This window comes from Rhipicephalus microplus, chromosome X, assembly GCF_043290135.1.
Source record: "Rhipicephalus microplus isolate Deutch F79 chromosome X, USDA_Rmic, whole genome shotgun sequence".
NCBI classification, from domain to species: Eukaryota; Metazoa; Arthropoda; class Arachnida; order Ixodida; family Ixodidae; genus Rhipicephalus; species Rhipicephalus microplus.
The window spans coordinates 40,664,335-40,689,795 of record NC_134710.1 but is presented as its reverse complement, the minus strand read 5'-3'; the positions used below and the strand labels follow the sequence as shown (position 1 = coordinate 40,689,795).

The following is a 25,461-nucleotide window of genomic DNA, read 5'->3' as shown; positions in this document are numbered from 1 at the left end:
GCTGCAAAGCGGCATTCTTTTTTTGTCCAGAATCTGCTTCAAAAATTGGAATGTTTCTTCCGTCTCTGCTATGTTGAAATAGATGTTGCTATCAAAAGCATACGTGGTACCCTGCTTATAAGAAGCGCCTCCTATAAAGGAGAAAAAATGCTCCCCGGTGCATGCCTCTTATAAAGGGATTCAACTGTAAAGGGCTTGTGGACTTTTTTTTTGTTTTTTTTTTTTTTTGAAAGAGCAGATGTATTGTGAAAACTTGCCACAGTGTCGTCTCGAGTAATCATTCTCGTTACCCATTCATTGCATTTGGGTGCACGTTAAAGAACCCCGGGTGGTCGAAATTTCCGGAGCCCTCCACTACGGCGTCTCTCATAATCATATGGTGGTTTTGGGACGTTAAACCCTACATATCAATTAATCAACCCATTCATTGCAGGTGCTGTCAAAAACAAGTGTGGGAAAAGAAGAGCAGGCCTACCTTGTGCAAGCCCACAGCAAGACGGAGGCAACACTTACCGCAACTGCTGAGGAGGTAAAAATACTACTTATATTATTACTTACCTTTGAATGGGATAGCATCAGTGAAATATGTACCACTAAGGTTATGACTGAGACTTTGTTGCCTCATTCTGAAAATAAAATTGGGACACAAAAACTAAATTTCCAACCATACACCGCGGATACAGCTAAAGAGTTAATGAAGCAGATCAACCTGTCATCGCAACATGGCCTGCGCACTAAAAGCATGTAAGAAGAAATTATGCAAATGAAACACTCACATTTGTTGTTAGTCATGAGCCTGCAAGCATTTATTACAAGATGAAGACATGAGCTGATTAATGCGATACAGCTTCAGCATACTAAAAAGCGAGGAATAGTATAATTTTCAGGAACACTTATAGTGTCAATCAATATACGGTAAAACCTCGTTAATTCGAACTTGGTTATTTTGAAATCTAGTTTAATTAAACATATTTTCACGGTCTTGTAGATTGCGATCCAAGTCTGAGCGGATAATTTGAAGTGGCTGTTAACACCAATCCGGGTAATTCAAAAACTTTGGGTGCCATGCGCTGATGCCCGATGCATTTTTTGCCGCCAATCCGCAAAAACAGCGGCTCTTAAGAGCCACAAGGTAATGCACTGTAGCGATACAAATAAGTGGCAGCTGAAGCCCCCCAGCCTCGCTACTTTCAACACAAAAAAAAAAGGGGGGAGGTCAGCTCAAATGTGCGCTTGCAGAAAACAAGTTGTGCTTTGCTGCAACACAGAAGTGACATGCGGGCAGCATGTGGCATGCTTCTCGCAATATCAGCGTGCCATGATTTATCTTTGCTTACTTGAAATATAAAGAAAATAATAAAGGATAGTCTAGCGGAGTTTGTGATGTATGCAAACCTCCAATTGCCAGTTGCTCCAGCAATTTTGGCACTTGCACTCCTGGCAGAGCTCTTGCTCTGCAACATCTACTTAGAAAACTCTGTTCGAATGCTTCAGTGATTATGTTTTCCAGCCAGAACACATCATGAATTTTGTCACACTGGCCATTGTTAAATTCCTTTTTTATATTTATGGCCAGTTGCTGCCAACATGTCATTACTGTGTTTCAGTGAAAATTTCTTCTTCTCCACAGGCATGCATTTCAGTTAATCACAACTTTTTTGTTTATTTTTCGGTAACAGCAGTAATGAGGCCCACAGTTCCCCTGTGTTTGCGGCAAAATTTGGACCAGGTATCGCTAGAAAACAAATCCCTCGGAGTCTTAAACTAGCCAGCACAGCAAACGATTAGTACCGATTACAGTGGACTCCTCTTAAACGTAACTCGAAGTGGCAAGAAAGTTTGTTGCAATTATGAGGAGTTTCATTTAGACAAGGCCCACAAAAATGAATGAAATACGACTTTATTTCAAAAGCACCAACTGTAGATGACTGAACAAAACATTTTGAAGTATACAACACTACCATAGTATTCGAAAAAAATTTTTCTAATATTGCTGACTCGGAAAAAAGGAGGTGATAACAATTGATTGACCTTGTTCAAACACTTTCTCGCTTAGTAGGAGTGCATTGCTGAAAGGCTGGGCAGGAACTTTGTGCCACCGTTGTGTTCAAAGTAGAGGTGCAACAGGATGACAGCATCTCTTGCTGCACTGTCAAGCCACTGAAATGGGCTCGAGATCACACACCATCTCAATACCACTGGAGCACGGGTCCTCATCCTGAACTTCAGCTATAGGTTCCTCAAGGCTGTCCTCAAGTTCACGAAAAGACGTCGATTGCTGCTTGGCATGCGCGAATATGTGCAATCGCTTGATCGGCTTGGCCAGGCTAGCTTTGGCATTTGATTCATGATTGCTAGACTGTCGTGGCCACTTCCGCTTTTCATGGATTTACCCGTTTTAGTTTTATTTAACCGATGTAAGCTAAATAAAATGTTCTGATTACCCAACAATTTTTATCATTAAATATATAGGAGACCAACCAAACTTTTCCCAGGTAGTTCCGTTTATGCGGCTTTTCCAATTAACAAAGCTTCGCTTAATGGGAGTCCACTGTACGTCGAATGTTTCCAAGTTCTTTGCATCCCACTTTTTGTTTGTTTGGGTAAATTGAAAAACCCTGTTATGAGAAGATTTCTCTCAGTCCCAGTGAAATTGAATTAACAAGGTTTTATTGTAGTGTCTGTAGTCTCGTGAAAGCTTGGGCTGCATACAGATCACTTCAGGGATAGAATGGATTAGGAGAATGACCTTTAGCTATTTCCAAGATTCGTTGTTTTAGGGTTCTTCTGTCGTTACTGATTATTAAAAAAATATTCGGTGTGTTGAATATTTTCGAATATGCACTAGCATTCGATCCGATTACCAAATCGAATGCAGCACTATTCGATTCGCTAATTGAAATTTTTGAATGTTTGCACACCCCTAATCAATCAGTATTTGTTATGATATAACAGGGTTATTACAGAGCATAAATAATCACACGAGGGTCCCAAAGTACAAGATAGCATTGTAGTGCACCTCATGGGTCTTTATTGTGAAACCAACATAATGTGATGGTGAACCAGCATGTCATAGAAATTGAGTCATGTGAACCCAGATGTACTGCAGTGAGCCACAAGTAACACGTTTCTTCTTTCTAACAGCCAATCTTGCCGTCAACTGCCAAAAAAAGTTCATACAAGTTGCTCTCACTCTGCAATTTTTTACAATTGAGTCTTACCTGTTACAAACTACGGTTGCGAGTGTTCTCAGCGCCCGGTTTGGCGCAATAATGAATGCGGAGTGCCATTGCCTTGCAAGTTCCTTCCTGTTCCCAGAGACAACAAAAATGACTCATGGTGGCTTCTTCGTGAAATCCAAAAATCAACACAATATGGTTTCTCAAAATAATAAAATCTAAACTACACTCTAATCTTCTTAGAACAAACTCAAATCTTACAAGAAAATAAGTTTGTTATATCCAAAAATTCATTATAAAACTTATTGCCAACTCTACTGCAAGACTATTTACTTTGTTATATCTGTGTTTGTTATATTGAGGTTTGAGTGTAGTGAGAAATAAACAATATATATTTGAATTAGCACTCACAAAACTCCTATCAAACTTTTGCGGAACCCAGTTTGAGATTTTGAAACATTGGGTAATGATGGCCGTAGGGAGGGGAAAGAGGGGAATCCGTAGGTTGAGATCAAACCCTACCTCTCTCGAAAACTAGAATGGAATGACATTTTGACACCTGCCACTCGCAGGTGTCATGCTTGCTATTCTAGGCTTGCTTTATCATTAATGCCCCAACACAATGCACATCTATGTTGCAGTGAAGTACGCAACACATGTACATTAGTAATGTTCTTAATTAATGATCAAGAATGTGCTCTCAAAATTTGCAGACTTCCTACTGTACAACTCCAAGTGATGTGATCCCGAACTCCATTTTGTCGTTCCTAACCTGCTTTGAAACGCAAATCTTTCCAGCTCTGAACCTGCTCTTAAACACGGTTTCTTCTGGTACAAATCTGCTTCTGAATAACTTTTTTCCTGCTTCGAAAATTTCTCCAAATTCAAAACTGGCTAAACCATCAGTGATCATTTGTTGTGGCCCATCTACACTGCTGCTACAACTGTTCACACAATGGTGCCTTATTTTTCTTTGTTCTCCAGTTGGTGTGTCAAAAACCACTACAGCTGACATTGACCTGCTACAGCAAAAGCTTGAGCACACTTTCGCCATACACCAGGCGAACAAGGAGCGGCAGTTTGCCTTTGTGTCCACCTTGATTTCGTATTTTGGTAAAATTGAAGCCAGCTTCACCGAACGGCTTGCTTCTCAGCGGAATGTCCTCGGTGGCGTGGGTGGCTCGCTTGGTAAGTGCCTTGCAGCTTAACTATGACAGAACAGTGTTAAGGACTGTGGTGATAGGACAGTTTCTTGTGCCATGCACATTGTGAATTACTGTTGCTAGGGTTATTTCCTTGAAATAAATTTTTGTCATCAAATATTGAATGATGCACAGGTGTCACAGGTCCCGTTAATTAGGGAGGCAATCGCAGGGCTAATTTCAAGGGCCGAAGTATCGGCCCCCCGAACCGCACCACGAAAGCGTGGACAATTTAGAAGTGGTCCTATTTGGCGCACCAGCGGACGCCGGCTGTGGCCCAAAGAAAAAGTCAGAGCCGAGAGTTGATAAACAGAACAAAATTATATTCTCAATTATGGCAGATCAAATCGATACAAAAATATGCACACTCGACAATAGATGAATACGATACGTCACCAATCAAGCAACGTGCTACACAGTACAATCAGCCACACTCGAAACAACGGACACAAACAACAATACACACTACAATGCAGTCGCATGCATCGAACAACCAAGACACTTGAAGACTAAAGAGTTCGAAAAATTATTCAGTCCAAAGTTCTTGGAACAAAAGTCTGAGTGAAAGATTCTCGGAAGAGTATCATTCAAAGTCCAGCGCTGTTGTCATTCTGCTGCCCTCGAAGTTTCTCTTCCAGGAAACCTCGCGTCTTCAATTGGCCGTTCACCAAGCACCAAACTTATTCGCCGGTAACACGTCGGCTTCCCACACGCAGCTGTTGCCCCGCGTCTTGGCTCGCTGGCGGTAGACACACACTCTTTATTGCCTGTAGCACGAGTCTTCACCCCTTAGGTGGAAATCCTCTTCTTCTCCTTCTTTGTCACTGAAGACAAAAGGCTTCACCCACAAGGCGGAACACCCTATACACTCTGGCGTAATATTCCTTCTTCTCTTGCTTTGTCACTAAGGACAAAACTTTCGCCGACGACAAGGCAAAAACACCCTATGCACACTAGCGCTAACTTCGTTCTTCTCCTGCTTTGTCACTGAGGACAAAACCTTCGCCGACTACTCGGCGGAACACCCTACGCACTCTGGCGCATACTTTCTTCTTCTCCTAATCTCCAACCTCTGCTGCTCGGTTAAATACCTTCCACGCAACATTCCAGAAAATTCTCATCGTTTCGTTGGCGCGATACGCAGCGAAGGCTGGAGAAAGCGCGAAACGGTTCGAGGGCCGACCGCGACAGATAACGCAACTCTGCATCACCACGCCCTTTTTCCTCGAGAACCTTCCAGGGCTTGCTCGGCCGCCGATGTAAGAAGGTTCGTCGGCGAGCCTATGCTTCCGAGGGGAGAGGGACGGCGCACCCAGGGAGTCTTTCGATGCTTGTTTTCTTCTTTATCGTTGACTTTGAGGTGTCTCTCCAGCGCTTCGTCGCAAGAATTTGGCGGCGCCCCCTTTTTTGAGCGCTCGTTTTGTGACAACAGGTAAATTCATTCAGCTTCTTCAATTCGATATTGTTGCAGACCTGCCAACCCATGTATATTTTCTTATGTTTACTAAACCGCGCATGTCAAGAGAGCAGCCCCGATAGCTGTTTACTGAAAATTAGGCTTGTGTAAATAGTGAAATTCAGGTTCAAGGCAAATGTGAAACGAATAGTGCTTTGGTTGAATGATTTCAAGTCGATTTTGAATAGTATACACGACATATACATATACAAAGAAAAGTGGTTATATTTGTTATAGTGCTGGTGGCCGATACAATATGCATATATATATATATATATATATATATATATATATATATATATATATATATATATATATATATATATATATATATATATATATTGCACGATGTGTATATATTGCACGATGTGTTTATGGGAAAGTTTCATCATGTACATATAATTGTTATGTGTACGTTGCTCTTTTTTCTTTTTGCTTTTCTAATTTTTTTCAAATAAATGAACATATCTAATCTATGCTCAGCTCTTTATCGATCAATTTATATTTTGAATGAAGGAGATGGGTTCCTTCAGTTCTCTAGAACCAACCCTAATAGCTTTTTCATTTTTGTGTTTATTATGGGAGCTCTGTATGCAATGCTTCCTTTCACTCTATTGAAACGTTTCAATTTGTGTGTCTCCAGTCTTTCTGCTGAGGGTTCTGTTATGTGCGAGTTTTCTTTTTCCTTATTTTCTTTGTCAACCCGCTTCCGCTGGCTGAAAAAGCTCTGCTAAAGTTTATCCAGCACCTTCTGCTTGTTTCTCAGCACCGTCGAAAGCATAGGCAAAGGGATTCTGAATTCCTGCGCGACACTCGATTTTGTTCGGCCTCTTTACTCCACTTTCTTAACTCTTTCCTTACCACGGGAAAATTGGCCTATTTTTGTATGTTGCAGCTAGGAATTTTCTGTGCCGTCGCTACTAGATTTACAGTGCCATGCAATACATCAAAATGAAGAAGAATTAATGTACTTTTGAAAGCTTTTTATTTTAAAACAATAAAGAAAATTTATCTGGTGAAAAAAATTTGTATACAAACAAAATGAAGAAATTTCAAAAATTTTATTTGAATATGAAGCAATATCTCAGACAAAATTTTTCTGAGAAATTTCGAAATATACAAAATTTTTAGTAATCACAGGGCAACATTATTTATAAGAATCGTTAAAATTGACAAAGCTGTTTTTGAGTTTGTATAACTTTATATGCATGCTAGTAATGGCTGCCTATGATCTGATTTTCTGTGAAATATGGGTGTTATTCAGTAAAAGAAAAATTCCTTATACTGTTGAATTACTTGTGTTGTTTTGTGCTAAAAAGCTGACATAAGATGACATTTAATAATTGATAATGACCTGGGTTTTAACTATGGCCCGTCGTTTACAAAATTCTCTTTGTTTTCAGAGTGGCCTGAATCCACCACTCACCAAATCGCTTCAATCTTCTTCTGGATCATCGACAGAGTCTCTGTCATCCAATCGTGCGGTACCCTAAACTTTATCAATTTAAAAGAATAAAATGCTTAATAAATAAAAATGTCACTGAAACATGCAGATGATAATTGTGAATAGGTGTGCTGTGGAGCTGTTAATATTTGAATATGGCTGAAGGAGCCGTTGTCTCCTCTTCGGGGACGCATGCCTCCTTTCTGCCTTCTTCACCTGCTCTTGTGTTCGTTGCAATACACTCAAACCATGATATTGTCACGGTTATTAGCCGTAAACACAAAAGGACGAAGAAGCCAGCATCATGAGCGGCAGTCTCTGGCGTTTTTCGAGGAAGACAACGTTGCGCGTCTGCTCTTGCACTTTGTTTTTGTATGTGAATAGAGCCTTGCTGTTAACATCGAAAGGAAGCCTTGTGTCCTGTTCTTTGCATGTTGCGACACTGGGGGAGGTGCGGGGCTTCTATGACTGATGCTCGAGACTCCTCCACGGTCCGGCACTTCAAGTCCGACACCGGAACCTGTTCCTTCAGTGGATACCCCCGTCCACCACTACAGTCGCCGACAGGGAGGCCTTAGTCCTGAAGTGATTCCCCTGGAACTTTCCCAGCAAAGCACTCTGCCTGGAGAAATGGCAACTGCAGGTGCTTCCCAGCTGACTTTTGAGCAGCCTCAGATTCCGGAGACATTCCATGGTGAGGCGTATGAAGACGTCGAGGACTGGTTAGCCCAGTATGAGCGAGTCACTAAGGCAAACCGCTGGACCACCGAGCTAAAGCTTTCACGCGCCTACTTTGCTTTAGCAGACAGTGCTCATACGTGGTATGAGAACCACGGGGCAATGTTGTCTTTATGGGATGAATTTGAGCAGCAAATTATCAGCACCTTCGCAAACAACGACCACCTTTACTTTGCTCAGCAACTCATCGGGGGGCTCTAAATTAAACTGAAAGAAAAAAAGATGATTATCAGTTCATGTTGCCCACCCTCTCTGAAACCTTTCATTCACGCATTGGCTGTCCTTGTGACTAGGTCAGTATGCATCACTTGTAAGTGCACTCGGACCCACTTCAATTTCGCTAGTGGCAGTGCCGCTAAGGCAGCTTTCAGTGGGCCAAGTGGGGTTGCTGGTAGGTAAGTTATTAATGGTAGACAGGTACGCAATTCTTTTTAACACCAAAGACTTGGCAGATGCTTGAGTTTTTAAGTCAAGAGTAGACAGTGAAAGTGTAATTAATCACACGTTGCTTTCACAGTGGGCTTCTACAATGAGATGTTTTTGTTAATAATCTTATCTTGAAGAACTAACAGCATGTGGACCTTTACTCTATTATTTTTCGACAGTCCAGGAAGACTATCAAGTTAAAACATAAATGAACATAACCTGTTTTGCTGCAGTTAACTTTAGTTGATGCAGTTGACGTGATCTATATTTTTTGGAACTACATACTAGCTTTCACCCCCAGGGTGAGGTCGAATGAAGCCTTTTTGGTGACTTGAAAAAATTCTTTCCATCGTTACTCTGGTTGTATGAGTTGCCTTTCTTGTACCAGTGTATCGGTATTAAGAGGCTCACGAAACTGTGCTGACGAATGCCATTTCTGCAGAGCAAAGTGGTGATGAGATGGCTCGTGAGGATGTTGCTGAGTTGGAGCGTTGGGAGCAGGAGCAGATGAAGAAGGTTGTCAGCACTGCACCGGTAAGTTGAGAGTGTTTCTTTTATTCACCAGCTGCAGTTCTTGCTGCGCAAAGTTGGATTCAAATAGCTCGGCTATGACCATGTTTCTGTAAAGAAAACTCTCATTTCTCTCCCCTAAATATCATCTTAAAAAAGCACTTAGACAAAAATATTGCACCCTGTTTTTTTTTTGTTTTTTTTGTTGGAATAGGTAGGTTATGACCCACTTATAGCGGCTAGAAACCTCGTTTGCGCGAGTGCGCGACAGTTACTTATTTAGTGAGGTTTTAAGTGCCCATCTCAACTTTGCTTTCAAAAGAGCATCGAGCTAGATAGGAGCACTGCCGGGGGCAAGGTAAACACAGCTGGGTTGCACTGTGTGCACTTTTATATTAATTTTGAATATGGTCTAGGCTATATTTGCCCTTGGTATCTCGTAGATGTTGTGTATGTCTCCACACAAATCTATCTCGCTCATTATCTCGCCTTTGAAATTTTGTGTCATTGCTCCTTTAAGTCATGAATTTCATTGTATGACTTTTGGACCGTTTGATTCCTGGCTGTTCAAATTTTTGCATGAAGCAAATTTGTTAGTGTATCTATGATGCTCGGTTGTACTGCCCCTAAGGGCAAGGTTTTGAAAGGAAAATTTAAAAAGTATGAAAATCTTCCTGCTTGCTGAGTTATGAACCAATAGCATCTAATAGACAGGAAAGGTGTCCCACATCTGTGCACTCTGTAGAACGCAAATGGGAACAACTTCTGTGAACTAATTACATTGCAATCTCTACTTTCTGAGGTTCGTTCATATAGGGCAGTGCTTGAATGATTAGCCTTTTATTATCATTTTGGATTAAGTGATGAAATCTCACTGAAGGGCTAGTGTCAAAGTGATGTAGCCATTTTAGGAAAGCAGTATCAAACTACCATACTACCCCTTGCTTTTCTTCAGTACGAAATGCCCATGTGCACTGCCAAAATAACATAAAAAGAACAGATACACTATTTCTTGAATGGTTATAATCCAGCGTGAGAAAGATAGATTCACGTGTTTCATTTCTGATGGGTAAACTTCAAATCACAGTGATTTTAGCAGATCTTTGTTATTTCGAACAGTGCTCGATTCGAAGTTCTTCGTGGCCCCATGTTTCAACTGTGTGACTTCTATATAACTATTTCACTGTTAGTGAAACACTGGTTATAACGAATTTAAATTTCCTGCCCTAGGGGGATAAGTACTTCTTTACTGTGAACGTTTACTGTAGCTTGACACTGTGTCTTCATGTCTAATTGCATCCAACAGTGTGCTACAATGCCAACAAGCTCTCGTATGCAGGTTGCAGCCGTCCCAACACCAAAGGGACAGTGTGTGGTGCCAACATGCTTCACAGAGCAGCCCACTGCTGTGTCGGTCCAGGACCGGCAAAACCTCAGCTCACAGGCTGTGCTCGAGCGAATAACAGATCGGTGAGACACTCTCTTGCAAATCTAATTTCTTGCGGCCATGTTTGCGTGCATAAATCTAAGTGGGCAAGGCAAACTGAAAGCATTCTGATGTCACCTTATATTGCATTTTTGTTTATTTTTACTGTACGCATAGCTTCAGTGACTTCCGAGCAAAAATTAAACCTTTACTGCCCAGTGTCACGAATTCTCGTCATACCGAAAAACTTCGAGCAACTGAGTCACGAAATGTGTGCTGCCTTTCAAGTACTCATAGAAAATATAACTTTCAGCATAAAAATTCTGGTGCCATCTCGACTAAGGTATTTTATGCTAGAACCGATTGTTTTGTGATGGATGGTGATGGGTGATGGTGGAAAGGGTGGAACGCATGCAACAGCTCACACGTCTTAGTTTTTTCTCGCCTAGATGATGCAGCTTTTATCTTCAATAATTTTGTTTATTTGGTGTGTATACATACCCAAGAGGTGGCTCACATGTTACGTAGTTCTGAAGTACATTTTTTGCTGGCAAGGTCCTTGCCTTGTGGAGATGGGTTTGCACTAGGCTTACCTACTATGCGCAACCGTGTAGGGATGCGACGTCCTCCACTGTCGCTGCGTGCGAAGACGTTGCGGCCGGGTTCGTCGTTTTTTCCGGCACAGCGCAGAAACCACGCACGAGGCAGGATAACGACAACGTGTTTATTAACCCAAGATGCAGCATAGTGCGACACTCATGGGCTTGCAGGCTGTATAGGGAACTGCAGGCTGTATAGGGAACTCCGCAAGACCGAGCAAGTACGCTTGCCTAGGGCGCGACGACTCTCGCACATGCCAGTGCGGGAAGAAGCCGACGGTTTGCTGGCCCAGACCAAGAGGCGCCCTGGCAGCCATCTTGGTGGATGCCGGTGCTTATGCGCCGTGCTACGTGACGCCAAACATCCGCAAAAAAGTGTTTTCACACTCGTCGCTTAGCTTATAGATGGCGCTGACTGACACTCCTACTTCTAAATTCACATACAAAACCCAAAAAAGTGGATGGAGGGAAGGCCACTGTGGTAGCTCAGTGGTTAAAGCATCGAACGCGTTATTCGAAGGTCGTAGGTTCGATTCCTGCTCACGGCTAGTTATTTTTTCATCCACTTTTCTTTCTTCTTACTTACATTCCATTGGCTCTGATAACTTCCCCTGTACATTCTTTGGCATTACTGTCTGTTAGATCTCATTAATATTGTTTTAAAACACGGAAAAACGAGCCCTTAGGTATACACTTCTTTCCCTTATTTCGTTAAAAAACGAGGGTCTCGTACTGGCAGACTTGGTGTCGTTAGGTTGTATACGAGGGACTGTTAATCAGCTGCCCGCTCATAATAAGTTCACGTGCTACGTGACGCCAAACATGCGCAAAAAAGAGTGTTTTCACACTCGTCGCTTGGCTTATAGATGGTGCTGACTGACACTCCTACTTCTAAATTCACATATAAAACCCAAAAAAGTGGATGGAGGGAAGGCCGCTGTGGTAGCTCAGTGGTTAGAGCATCGAATGGGTTATTCGAAGGTCATAGGTTTGATTCCTGCTCACGGCTGGTTATGTTTTCATCCACTTTTCTTTCTTCTTATTTACATTCCTTTGGTTCTAATAACTTCCCCTGTACATTCCTTGGCATTACTGTCTGTTAGATTTCATTATATATATATATATATATATATATATAGTTATAAACTTCGAGAATTGTGCAGTATAGAAAGCGAAACAATAAAATGTCTGTTTAATCCTAACAGTTTCGGCCGGTGGACCAGCCTTCTTCAGAGGAGCTAAGCGATATGATACAAGTTCCCGTAGCAGAGGGCCACCATCAGAGTTTGAAGCCCTCCAAAACGAAAAAAAGAAAAAAAAAGAGAGAAAAAAAGAGACAAACGTGTGAACGTATTATTTTTGTCTCAAAGGGAACTGGAAGCAACCTTGAATAGTAGTAGCAGGGTTTGACTTTCGGTAAAATGCAAGTGACAACCTGTATAAAAACCTGTATAAGCTTCTATAAAAAGCTTTCAAACTTAAAGAATGTTGAATCAGTGTGAGGCTAGCGTGTTCATTTAACCATAAGGTTAGGCTTTGCAGTGAGGGTTTTATTTCAGTTTATTTATGGTATAGCACCCCTCCACTGTAGTGAAACCACTCTTACAGGGAGGTAAATGAAGACTAATATACTGTACATTAATTAGTTTAATTTTAATGCTTTAAAATTTTTAATAATATAAATTTTAATGAAATAAATTTCTAATAATGTAACATCCGTTCAAATAGTCAAAGTGCTAAAATATTCACACAATCTTAGTGTTACGAAATTTCTGTAGAAAGGTTTTTTACAGTATGTGTACCTTGAGGAAAATCTGCTGCAACTATCTGTAAGAGAGTGAGTTGGGAGTTGGGGGCTGCTGCGGAAGAACCAGGATATGAATGTGCGATACTCAGATGAAATGTTGCTTGATTCAGGACAGTTATGATCAAGTTAAGCTTTCCTGGAATGAAGTAATCACAAGTATTATCCCATGGTACTCCTTTGCTGCTGTCCGCTTATGTTTAGTTTAACTTGTGAGCAAGGAAGAAAAAGTAAGGCAGCTGGGTTTATTGTGGTGTGCAACGATTTTTTATATTTTTGTAATGTTTCAGTAGCCGGCTATTTTGTTGTTTGTTTTTGCAAAATTGTATAAGCCACCACAAGGTATGGTTTAATAGAAAGGTGTTAGAATAGCATTTTTGCTCAATTTCAGCATAGAGTTTTATGCCATTATCATTGTGAATTGAAAAGTTATAAAAATGGTATGCTACTAGGAAAGATTGGGTTCATATGAAAATTCTTAGATTTTTTAACTATGAAGTTCAGTAAGAATTTTCTTGAAGGTTGTCCTGCAGACGTGTGTACATACATTTTGCTCTTCTATGATAATATTTAGATCAGAAAGGAGGACTGGAACTCATATTTTAAAAAATGTTTCTATGTCAGATAGGCCAAGCTGTCAGAGATGATATTGAAATCAGTGACACCAGTTTTATTTCCATCACAGAGGTTCTGGAACGATATTGCAGCGAGGAAACATTAGTTGAGCTTGTCTTTTTCTGTTGGAATTTTTTTTCCAGCCAATGGAATTTAGAAAGAGAGCTTTTAAATCATATTTCACCCATGTATAAACCGATTTAATGTAGGTCTGTGGGGTTTTCTGTTGTTGACATCTGTGACATGATCCTCCTAACACTTCATGTTATTAGTTAAGGAAGCACACAGAAGAGAGTTTGGTGCATATTGTGTCCTCTGTCACACGTTGCAGACACCCGTGATCCTGGCCTTGGAGGAGTGTATGATGTCTCTGCTTTGTCAGCGCAGTGAGAAGCTTGTGCAGCGTAGGCACCAGGACATCAAAGACCAGGCCGAAGAATGCAACATCGCAGGTGGTGACTTGTTAAAATTCATTGTAACACACTACTCTCTGTCGCTCTTTTACTCATGTTGTGCATGTATATATTGTCACATGGTTGAGATGTTGACAAAAGCAGCAGCTGGCAGTCCAAAATGAAACTGTTAATTTGGCTGAACTTGTGGCTGGTAAATAAAAAGTTAGATTACAGCAGTATACATTGGCACTGATTGCAGCGTGCAGGGCACGGCCATCGATAATTTGATCTGCAAAGGGGCGTGTCGGCATTTATAGATGCGGCAGATAACATTCAAGTATTTTGACTGGTGGCCGTGTTTGTTTGAGAATGAACTAAACTTTTTGTGTTTGCTTGCTCAAGCCTATGAGATGATCCTGAAATACAGTCGATGACCGATAATTTGGACTAAATGAATGCGTGAAAAGAAAGCACTTGTATTGGCTCTTCAGTGAACAGGAGGCCGAAAAAGGCTGTCAATGCGTAATTTGGAATGCTGTCAGACATTCTGACGTGGTTTGAGTAAGGCATTATCAATAAGTGCAATAGGCCAGCAACGTACAACTTGTAGAGAAAGAAAGGGCAGTGTGTGGCGATATGTTGTGGGTAAGGCAAAAGCTTTATGGAAACTTTGCGCCCCAGGGGAGCTATAAGGTGGGCTAGTTGGTGTTGATTCATCTCCAATAGTTCGCTAAGACATAGGATGAATAAAAATCAGACAAATGAATGCAAACATAGCATGAATGAAATTAAATGTCAAGATCATCAACACTTTTTTGATGTTTATCTCAGACATCCGAAGCATAACTAAAAACAGCCTAAAACCCGGCTCTTGCTATACAAGGACTTCTTCTCATTGTCAAGTATTTGGCAGACTCCAGTTGCGAAACACCGCATCGCAACAGCGGAAAGCACCAGACCACTTCGTCAGAGCCAGTACAGTTTTAGAGCAAGAACATGAGACTGTAAGAAAACAAGTCGGCGAGATTCTGCACTACATCATCATCCATCCAGTTCATGGGCATCTCCCGTGGTGCTAGTGAAAGAGGATGGGACTCTTATGTTTCTGCATCGATTATTGCTGCTTGAGTATTATCATGAAAAAGAACTTGTACTTTCTCTCGCGGACATACGATGCCCTGGATTGACTCTACAGCAAGAAGTATCTTTCATCGATGCACCTCAGGGCCGCCTATTATCAAATCGAAGTCGACGAGAGTAGGCTTGTGCAAATGGTGAGATGATTTTAGGTGATGATTTTAGGTTCAAAGCAAAGTCAAGAAGAATAGTAGTTTTGGTCAAACAACTTTAAATTGAATTTGAATGGTATATATATCGTATATTATAAAGTAAAATGGGCATATTTGTCATGGCCCGACACAGCAGCACAATGTTTTTTAAAAAAAGGGAGAAGGCCTGTGCAAATTCTCATATTTTTGCATCAATAGAAGTGGAAACAACTTTGAATAGTAGCAGTATTTGAGTTGCGTTAGAATGCAAGGGATGAACTGTAAAATAAGTGACATTTTAAAACTTGCTATACTTTAGCATGCAAGTCGGTATAACAAGCTTTCGAACTTAAAAAAATGAATCAATGTGAGAGTAATATTTTTATTTAATATTGAAGTGAGGCTTCGTGGCAGAGCGGATTTCTTCTAGGTATGCGTTTTCATGGCTTATCACTACAATACTGCAGTGAAACTACTTTTACATAAGGCGTTTTCACGGTTTAGCTTTTCTTCACTGAAGTGAAACTACTTTTACAGTATGTTACATGCGGATTAATATGCATGTATTTGATCGTTCGAAATAATTTGAAATTTTCAATAATTTGTATTCGATTCTAAGCAAATTCGAATGGTGCATTGTTCATTCGAATATTTGAAGCATTTGACTATTTGCACAAGCCTAGACGAGAGGTAATGTGAGAAGACTGCTTTTACAACAAAAGACAGCCTCTTTGAGTTCAAGGTCTTAGGTCTTTTGCTCAGCACCTGCGACTTTCCACAACGTTATGGATAGAGTACATCTGGGATTGAATTGGACACAGTACACAAAGCAATGAGCGCAGTAGCACTTCTGGTGCTATTTGCATCCCAGGCTTACTACCAGATGTTAAGCACTGGCATGTACAGACATAGCTGCTTGCATATTTACAATGCCTGCCCGGTCACTGTGCACCTGCCATGATGACTAGAAATGTATAGTATTTTTCTATAAGCTTGGTGTTTGTAGTAATTCAGGCAATAATAGAGAGTTTTCGAGTGGGGGCTCCAATCGTTTTGGGACCCAAAGAAATAGCATCGAGCCCACTGTGCATGCGCGGTACCCAAACAGGCTTTGGGTTTTGCATTGGGGACGCTATTTCTCGAATTAAGCAGCAGCCCCAAAGCCTGCCCCAAAAGCTTTGCGTCAGACAAACGTGATGGCACCCTCTGAAGTGACGGCTCTCAGCTAAGACGGGAATGACATAAAATATAGGGGGAGTGTCCAAAGCGCCGCAGACCCAATTCGAAAACTCTTCACTCCCCGGCTTGACCCAAAGCATGCATACGGCTTTGGTTCCCCAAACTTTTGAGCCTCCCTCAAAACTCCCTAATAACATGATTGTTTGGGTTTTATGTTGCAAAACCACTAGATATACTTATGAGGAATGCTATAGTGGAGGGATCAGGAAATTTTGGCCCCCTGGGAGGTTCCTTAACATGCATTTAAATATAAGCACACAGGGTTCAGTGATTGAAATAGGAGAGTCACTTGATGTCAGCCATGTGTCCATTTGGGCTGGTTGGTACATCTTTTCAAATAGCAAACTACTGAACAGTATCAACATGAGCCCTTTTTCTTCCTGTCATGTACATGATCTTTGGGGAAAAGAACCAGCTCTGTTCTGTGTATCATCCTGTTTTTACCTTTTCATTATCCTGCTGTCTAGTGAAGTCACTGAAGTCAGAGTTTCTTAAAAAAATTTTTTCTTTCTACAGTGAAGGCGATGCGAGGCCAGCCCGTAGAGGCTAATAATCAAGGCAGCCAGCAACGAAGTTGGCGGGCAGCTGAACGAGAAGGCCGCAGGTGGGTTTTATCTTCTTGAGATCACATTTGACAATAATATGCCGTCATTGCTAGTGCATTTACCCGCCAGTTCGAAATTTGTGAGCTGGTCAGTGTATTTCTGTTGCCTGGCGAATTCGGCAAGAACAAGCTGCACAAGTTTACGTAAACAGGGCAAGTACAATTAGCCAGATAATTTTATTGTCTACTTTGGAACAGAATCAATGTAACAGTACACTATGATTGCACAGACAGACATTTGAAAAGGCTTTTATATACACGCGTCAGAGACTATCTGGGCATTACCAGGAAGGGTTTACAATGGTAAATAGCCCTAGTACAGGGTTTAATAGTTGCTCCCACGGTCAAAACCATTATTCCAAATGTGCTATCCTCCTATGAGCCCTCTTATCTTCACTTGCAGGCAAAACAGTCGACTGGTGAATTAGCCAGTTATTCTTTATCATTTGCTAATAAACCCATGGACAGTCATTCATGTAGCATGCAGTTTGCTCAGTGTTGACCTCGCATCTTAGTGTGGTCTCATTTAGTCCATGCCTCCTTGTGCTGAATGTATTTATATGTTTCAATTGACATAGCTAATGAATTGCCAATAACTAATATCAAGAAATGGTTGTCAGAATGGCCAGGTAACCTGATGTGTTGTTTGTAGAGTGCGCAGACACAAGGCTCGTGAGGCCCAGCATCAAAGCTTAGCACAACCACGGAATTTGGTGCATCACGGTGGCATGTCCACCGATGATGAGCAGCTCGATGCCGACAGGCTGTCCTTCGACAAGGAGCGAGGTGGGTTTGCTAATTTGTGATGCGGGCACGGCAAAGTGTTTTCATTTTTTGCTACAGAAGTGTAACTTAGCTTAGTTGTTCAAAAAGGAAAACTGTCATCTGCCTGTGTGTTCCACAAAGCTACAAATCAAACCCATATTAATTTTTGTGAAAGTTTTGTAGCCAAGTAAAAAGTTACTAGACCAAATTTAACCTTTCTTGAGCTGTAAAACTTTATGATAAAATAGTGTGAATGGCTGAACAACAAGAGAACAAACAGGAAAAAGTGAAGAAATTAAATACACGAGTTCTTAGCTCAGCTAGTCAGTTTACTTACACTGCTAAAAATTGAAACTTAACATTTTAGTGATATGTGATGCACATGCACACTTTCGTTTCTTCTGTTTTCAGTTACTTTCATATCTGTGTAGATTAGACTTGAATACTTGCATCAGAGCCAACATTTACCAGCCATATTTGCAGTGGCATGACTCTGTTGTCTTGAGCTCTTGCATACACTAATCATTATACTAAAGAATTTGACTTCCTGAGCACTGTAATTTATGACAAAATAGTGTCAACGATTAGTGCTTTGTCCTCTTTTTTTTTTCTTTTGCTCTCCAGTTGTTTATGCTGTTTTGCCATAACTCATCTAAACTGCTATAACTATAATCCTGTAGGTATGCCTAGTTTTTTGGCCAGGCAGCCCGGGGTAGAATAATGCTGACACGAGAACAGAAACACTGGGCGTGGCTTATTCCTTGGCAGCTGATTTAAAGCGGTTGTAAAATACTTTGCCATGATGTCAGCCTGACACCTCAGTGAATGCCAGTTTCTTGGTTATCACTTTACAGCAGGACTGATAGTTGGGCTAGTTGGTGATTATGGGCAGTGCCAGTGCACAAAATCGCGGGACAACGAGAAGAGAAACAAACAAGCGCTGCTTTTGTCTCTTCTCATCATCCCATGAGTGTGTGTGCTGGTACTGCCCATAATGTATCACTTTGCAGCAAAAACCAACTAGTTCGCCTTCTGTGCAAAGCTTTCTAAAAAATCTACATGAATTTCCTTTGCAGCTTAGTTCTTAAAATGAGCGTACAACAATTCTTCCTGTACGTGACCCTTCTTTTCTCGTTTATCCTCAATTTTTGTATACTATGCTCATTTTATTCAATTATAGCCTGCACAAACACTATCTTAATTGCAGATTGGTTCACATTCTCATTCAGCATCTCACTGTGCCTTGTGCAGTCGTACACACATTTTTTCGAATACCATTCTTCTGTTCAAAAAGCTACGATCAATTCGCCAAGACGTGTGCAAAGCTTTTTACATTTGTAAGTCTACTTGATGCTTGTGTTAAGCAAACTCCAGTGATGTTGTACACATAAAAATAATTAGTGTGCTACTTCAGAAAACAAATTTTGCCTGCAGTTGGCCTAATTTGACATGTGCAGTTGTGTGTATAGGTTCACGCTTTTGGCCCAAATAGTTTTTCAGTAGTGAGGCAACACTGTGTGTCTGCCCTCTCTCCTGTATTCACTTTCCACATGCTGTTCGAGAAATGAATAAGCACCGATTTGCCATTTTGCTTATCAGTCTCCTTTCAGCAGCTAATCGGTGGGTCTGGGATTGCAGAGCTAATCCTGGATGATGCAAGGCACGTCTTTGAAGATGTAACTGAGCAGTTCAGCAGTGTGACTGCCCTGAAGCAGAAGTTTGAGCGCTGGAAGGGAGACTTCGGTAAATCTTACGAGCAGGCATACATTCCTTTGTGCTTGGTCAAGCTCCTGGTGTCCTTTGTGCGACTTCAGATGGTTGCTTGGAATCCCATTGAGGTGGGACTTTTTTTCAGATGTACTTTTGCATTGTTCACTGGAAAGGAACAGAGGGGTGAAGAATTCAATGAATGGACTACAGCAATAGCTCAGTCGTATGTGGTTCTCTATTTTCAGATGTACTTTTGCATTGTTCACTGGAAAGGAACAGAGGGGTGAAGAATTCAATGAATGGACTACAGCAATAGCTCAATCGTATGTGGTTCTGCTGTTGGTGTCAAGTTCTGATTCCTTGCCATGAGGGTGTATTCTTAATTAGGTGAAATGTGTAAACAATGTTTGGCTCCGCCGCGGTGTCTAGTAGCTAAGGTACTCGGCTGCTGACCCGCAGGTCACGGGATCGACTCTCGGCTGCGGCGGCTGCATTTTCAATGGATGTGAAAATGCTGTAGGCCCCTGAGCTCAGGTTTGGGTGCACGTTAAAGAACCCCAGGTGGTCGAAATTTTCAGAGCCCTCCACTACGGCGTCTCTTATAATCATATGGTGGTTTTGGGACGTTGAACCCAACATTATCTGTCTGTCTGTCTGTCTGTCTGCCTGTCTGTCTGTCTGTCTGTCTGTCTGTCCGTCCATCCGTCCGTCTGTCTGTCTGCCTGCCTGCCTGCCTGCCTGTCTGTCTGTCCGATCGTCCGTCCGTCCGTCTGCCCCGCCGCGGTGGTCTAGTGGCTAAGGTACTCGGCTGCTGACCCGCAGGTCGCGGGATCGAATCCCGGCTGTGGCGGCTGCATTTCCGATGGAGGCGGAAATGTTGTAGGCCCGTGTGCTCAGATTTGGGTGCACGTTAAAAAACCCCAGGTGGTCGAAATTTCCGGAGACCTCCACTACAGTGTCTCTCATATTCATATGGTGGTTTCGGGATGGTAAACCCCACATATCATCATCTGTCCGTCCACTAGTCTGGTTGTCCGTCCGTTTGTCCGTCTGTCTGTCTAAACATCTAAACAGTGCTTGCTTTCAGTGACATTCAGTTCAGTCAGGATTTAATTACAATCATAATGCTATCATCCAAGTATCTTTAAGGTGACCATTGAAATACGCTTTAATAAAACTAACTAACTATATAAAACTAAGTAAAAAAAAATTGCTGCTGAAAGTGATTTCTGGGAGCACTTCTTGCAATAACAAGATCAATAAAAATTTGTTATTGTGAAATCTGGAATATTTGATTTCTGTCTATAGTGTGTCCACATGAAATAGTCTTCTAAATAAAACTTATTGATCAATGTCTTTGTTTAAGGATAGCAAAGATGCAGCTTGTCATAGACTTCTGCAACCTGCTTCCTGTCTGTTCTATGCGACTTGGTGGTGGATTCATTCTGTTAAACTGTAGCACAGTTTGTTGAGTGTAGTACTTTTGTCTCCAAAGGGTTCTATTCTACATATTGCTTTGCAGCATTTCATTAAAGCGATGTTTCTCTACTTAAAACTCAGTAGCAAAAAGGGGATTATAGAGCAAAGTTTGTTGTTTGCCAGATCAAAGTAATGCTTAAATATATGAAGTGTCAGTGTGTGCACTCAAAGCTCAGTGATATGGGAGATGTATTGTCATTATGGTTGCCAGCTGTGGAGTTTTGGACTGGCCCGGACCCACCAACATTAAATTGGCTTCCTTTATTTTTTATTCCCTCCCCCCCCCCCCTTTTTTCAGAGCAGTAAGCGCAGCGTCATTGTGATCACGGGTATTTTCATGCCGCCAATTAGACTAGTAGGTTAGCTCAGTGTGCTATTTTTATTTGTACATCAGGTTTATTTGGCAGAAGAAAAGAAATGTTACATTAAATGGCACTGCATGCCAAAGACCTGACATGGCATCTATTGTTCAATGCTATTGTGATATTCTGGTGGCTCATCCCCCCCCCCATTCACATTCAAGGGCCAGAACCCTAATTATCATCTTTGATTTGGTAATGTCATAGTCTGAGTTTTAATGTTGTGTATATTGAGAAAAGTAGAATTTAACCAGCATTTCTTAGAGTCTGCATTGTGTTCTCTTGTGAGCTGCACTTTGCCTAAACTTCCATTCCTCAACTGTCTCCACTTTGCAATTATTTATTTATTTATTTATTTTTATTTTTTGAAATAGTGGGAGGCCTACACTATCTCACATTCCACGTCAAATTTTTACCGTGCTGTAAATGTTATGTCTGCTTTTTGTCAATTCTCAAAGTTCTAAGCTACAGCTTCTGCACAAGATATATTTTTGGGAGCAAATTGATATTGTCTTGCAGATGCTGTAGGTTCCAGCACGATGAGCTTATTTTTAGCGGGTGTATGAGAGGTAGCGAGCACAATTCGGAATGGTGGCAATGGACAATGATTGGTTTTAATTTAAAACCACTTGGGATGACCAGAATCAGTATAGCTTAAACGATTATAATCTGTGCTTTCTGTATTGCCGTGGTCACTGCCATATTGTACGTTTTTTTGCAGCTGCCAATTTTGATCAGCAAGAACTCTGTCCTTGGAAGTTCTTCACCTGCCCACATTCATCTAATTGCGTGGCAGTACCTTGTGCAGAAGCCCGAGAGTCCTGAAAGCTGTGGGTGGTATAATGCACTCCTGTTCTGTGGTGAAGACACACCTGAAGACCCTGATCTGTGCCTCCTGCCCCGCATTGTGGAGCGTGTCCTCCTTCCAAAGATGGCTGGTCTGTCAACTTTCTCTTTGTGAAGCAACTGTTCCGTGACAAGTGAGCACACTTGGAGTAAAAGGTGCACAACCGAATTGGCTGTGTGCTCGAAATGAAAAACAAGGAGCATATGAGTAAATTTGTAACAGCTAAGTTTCCATTTTATATCAAGCTTGTGTTGAGCTTGCTCCAGAAGTCCTGTCCTTCAACCCCTGTGGTTGTCTTCAGGTCATTGCTGCATTGAACAGATTTTACAGGTCTCGATAAGCGGTCTCGATCATGAGCTCTGAAACTTTTAATGAGCTTTGTGGGAAGCTCACTCTTTCGATGAAGCTCTATAAAGAAAGTAAAGGAAAAACCTTTTCTAGGACTGATACAAGACAGCTAGATGAATATATATATGTGCTAAAAAAGGCTAGACAAGTAGAAACAAAAACAGATTGATAGCACAGTGACAACATATAGTATGTGTCTCGTGGCTGTCGCTGTGTTGTCTCATGATGCACTTTAGTGAAACACAAAACAGTTTTCATCTTGATGCACATTTTGTGAAGCATAGAACAAGGCTACCAAATTTGTTTTAAAACATGTTGGCCAGAGTATAACTGAGAGACTGTGTGGAATTTGACCTTACTAAACACACCTAATTGTTGTACTTACTAAGGTTGGAAGTGACGGATGGAAGTTGTAAATTAGTTTGTTGTGCGCAGCACTAGCGAAAATGTCTGGCACCGCATGTCCAGCACCCAGACACTGAACCTGGTGTGGACAGCCAAGAAGCTGGTTGAGGATTACCCAACTGTCAATGCCCAGAGTCGGCACTTACAGGTTTGCCTCACTTTTCTTTGCTGTTTTTGTGTGCGTGTCTTCCTGTGCACCTGGTACATCATTCTACTGTGCTTTCTTATCAAGGTGCAAGCTAGTGCCTCATCACAAGCTGGCCTTGAAAAATGCAGTGCGCAATACAAAAATTTGCGTGATCTTTAATCAGGAACAACCTGGAATCCAGGTTACTAATCTCTTTTTTTCAAATGATTCTGAAGAACTTGTTTTTTTTCCTTGTCGTACAACTTGCAGAACTTCATGGCCAAGATGGCTGCACGCATTGGCCGAGCTCTAGATGAAGATGTCTACATTCCATTATACCCTAAAGAGTAAGTGACACTGCTGGTCTTTTCTGTTGTGGCCTCACACATTCTGCTGTCTTTACAGGGTGTTGGAGAACAGGCCGGGCACACCTGCAGCCTTTTTTCACCGCCAGTTCTGGTCCTGCCTTAAGGTTTGTATTGACAGCGAGAAGACGAACAACCTTTCATCTTATCAAAACAAAGCTTGCATAAATGTACACTAATGACATCAGTGTGTGCACCTGCCAAGGTGGCTAGTTAGCTAGCTGACCACCGCTCACATATTGTGCTCACGGCTCAAAAAACAATCTCTAGAAAATGAGGTTGCAGATCTCAAACTGCACTTACTCTCTTAGTTAGCTGGCTAACTGTGACCAAACTCTATGATTAGTTTGGTTTATGGAGTTTAATGTCTGTTATCAACCGAGCTTATGCGAGTTGCCGTCAACTGCCATGGCTGGGATTGAACCCATTCCTTTCGAGTGAGTAGCCATGCACCATAACTGCGGGGTCATCACAACAGCATAAAAGATGAATGTTCATGATGTGTTGCACCTTATGAAGAATGTGCCAGCTGGCAAGGTCTGCTGGCTGAAGAACCACTCAAGGAGCTCTTCTTGTGCAGCCTCTTGAGCCGTTATCTCATTGTGGCCCTCCAGGCTGGCCTCTCTCAAAGGGACACAGTTGAAAAATGCACTCGCGTGAGTGACTTGCCTTTCCGTGGCCATTTTAAGGCTCATTTGTAGTTTATTTTGTTTGTTATTTTTTCCAAGGAACGTATCCTCATGGTATTTAGTGAAAATTGTTTGATATTTTTTGCACTTTAGGAGGTTCACATTGAATAAAATGTCCTGGGAAGCAACTGCACTGGGCCAAGTCTGCCAGTGCAGGCATTACTCAGTGATGTTTTGGTTTGACCTCTAGCTGGATGAAAGAAATTAAATGAATGGCTTCATGGAAAGTTGGCTTGCAAAAAAAAGAAGAGTTCGGCAGCAGTTGAAGTGTGTCCATTGACTGCAATTGTGTCACATGCTTATGCAGCTGGTGTCAACGCTGCCGACACCATGGCTGCGCGAGAGCCAGCTTCCACAGCTGGAGTTGTTAACACGCTTTCTACGACTCTACCTGCAACACCTGGAGGGTGTCTCTGGTTCTTCCAACCTGGGACCAGATATGCATGCAAGGTATATATGTGGCAAGTGTTTTGAACAAAAAATTCTTTGAAATGACTGTAGGATGCCAGCTCTTTTGCATGTGATATTTTACAAACAAGCATTCTTTAAATACTTTGGTGGCACCTAGGAGGGCCAGTGCCACATGAGTAAACCTCTCTTTTTTTTCCCCAGAAATGCTCTCGAAGAAGTTGGAAAGCTACTGGCTTCACTTACAGACAAGACGAAATGATGAGATGTATGTTGGAAATAAAAAGACACACCTTCACATTGCAGCATTCTTGCAGCAATGTGAGAGTGCTATATATGCAATGTGTGTTGTCACTTTTCGTTCTTCATTATAATTTTCTCAGTGTTATTTAAATACGTTGCCATTGATTGCAGTTTCAAAGTGGAACCGTCCAGTACCTGAATTTGTTTACGAAACTGACATCTGACGGAGCCCTTAAACTTTGTTGTGTTGAATATTGCTAGTGACACTGCTGTATTTATTGTTATACAAGTATTGTTATCAATCGCTGTTCTTTTTCCGAGTCATGTTTGCCTGCATTAGTGTGAAATAAAACAATATTTGACTTGTTTGGTAGCCTGTATTCTCCCTCATTTTTTTTTTGTTGTTTGGCTTCTGCTTACCCAATGTGCAGAAATAGCAAAGGCTGTACGGTATGGTTATGATGCTACATAATTTTGACTCCTCCATCCACTTGTCCTTGCCGCCCCGCCGCGGTGGTCTAGTGGCTAAGGTACTTGGCTGCTGAACCGCAGGTCCCGGGATCGAATCCCGGCTGCATTTCCGGTGGAGGCGGAAATATAGGCCCATGTGCTCAGATTTGGGGGCGCGTTAAAGAACCCCGGGTGGTCGAAACTTCTGGAGCCCTTCGCTACGGCGTCTCTCATAATCGTATGGCGGTTTCGGCACGTTGAACCCCACATATCGATCGATATGTGGGGTTTGTCCTTGCCAGTGGTTCTGACGGAGTTCTCCCGTGTGCACAAAACAAAGTTTCGGTGGTTGGCCACCGAA

General features: G+C 41.7%; 2 protein-coding genes across 7 annotated transcripts in view; both read left to right on the top strand.

The window, feature by feature from the left end:
• The window catches only part of LOC119175840 (kinesin-like protein Klp61F), a 32,320-nt gene extending 24,916 nt beyond the window's left edge, over positions 1–7,404 (top strand). For 5 of the 6 annotated variants that reach the window (XR_012886636.1, XR_012886637.1, XR_012886634.1 and 2 more), the window contains 3 exons: positions 434–529; positions 4,164–4,367; positions 7,241–7,404. Coding sequence is in view for 1 of the 6 variants with exons in the window: in XM_075876275.1 (XP_075732390.1) it covers positions 434–529; positions 7,241–7,330 (186 nt within the window). In the remaining 5 variants the exon portion in view is untranslated. The remainder of the gene's footprint in view (positions 1–433; positions 530–4,163; positions 4,368–7,240) is intronic. The other variant, XM_075876275.1, reaches the window with a different exon arrangement.
• Positions 7,405–7,551: 147 nt separating this feature from the next.
• On the top strand, positions 7,552–25,023 carry LOC119175839 (PAX3- and PAX7-binding protein 1-like). The gene is made up of 13 exons (XM_075876277.1): positions 7,552–7,975; positions 8,888–8,979; positions 10,282–10,425; positions 13,731–13,851; positions 16,818–16,905; positions 17,558–17,691; positions 19,309–19,508; positions 22,027–22,160; positions 22,849–22,966; positions 23,216–23,292; positions 23,351–23,417; positions 24,307–24,449; positions 24,612–25,023. The coding sequence occupies exons 1-13, from the start codon at positions 7,753–7,755 to the stop codon at positions 24,667–24,669; spliced, it is 1,599 nt and encodes a 532-aa protein (XP_075732392.1). The 5' UTR covers positions 7,552–7,752; the 3' UTR covers positions 24,670–25,023.
• The last annotated feature ends 438 nt before the right edge of the window (positions 25,024–25,461 follow it).

What these genes read in the sequence shown, in the direction of transcription:
- LOC119175839 (XM_075876277.1), top strand. Translation starts at nt 7,753, where the DNA reads ATGCTCGAGACTCCTCCACGGTCCGGCACTTCAAGTCCGACACCGGAA. An exon ending in AGGTTGTCAGCACTGCACCG is followed by an intron (nt 8,980 to 10,281) that starts GTAAGTTGAGAG and finishes AATGCCAACAAG; the next exon opens with CTCTCGTATGCAGGTTGCAG. An exon ending in CGAAGAATGCAACATCGCAG is followed by an intron (nt 13,852 to 16,817) that starts GTGGTGACTTGT and finishes TTCTTTCTACAG; the next exon opens with TGAAGGCGATGCGAGGCCAG.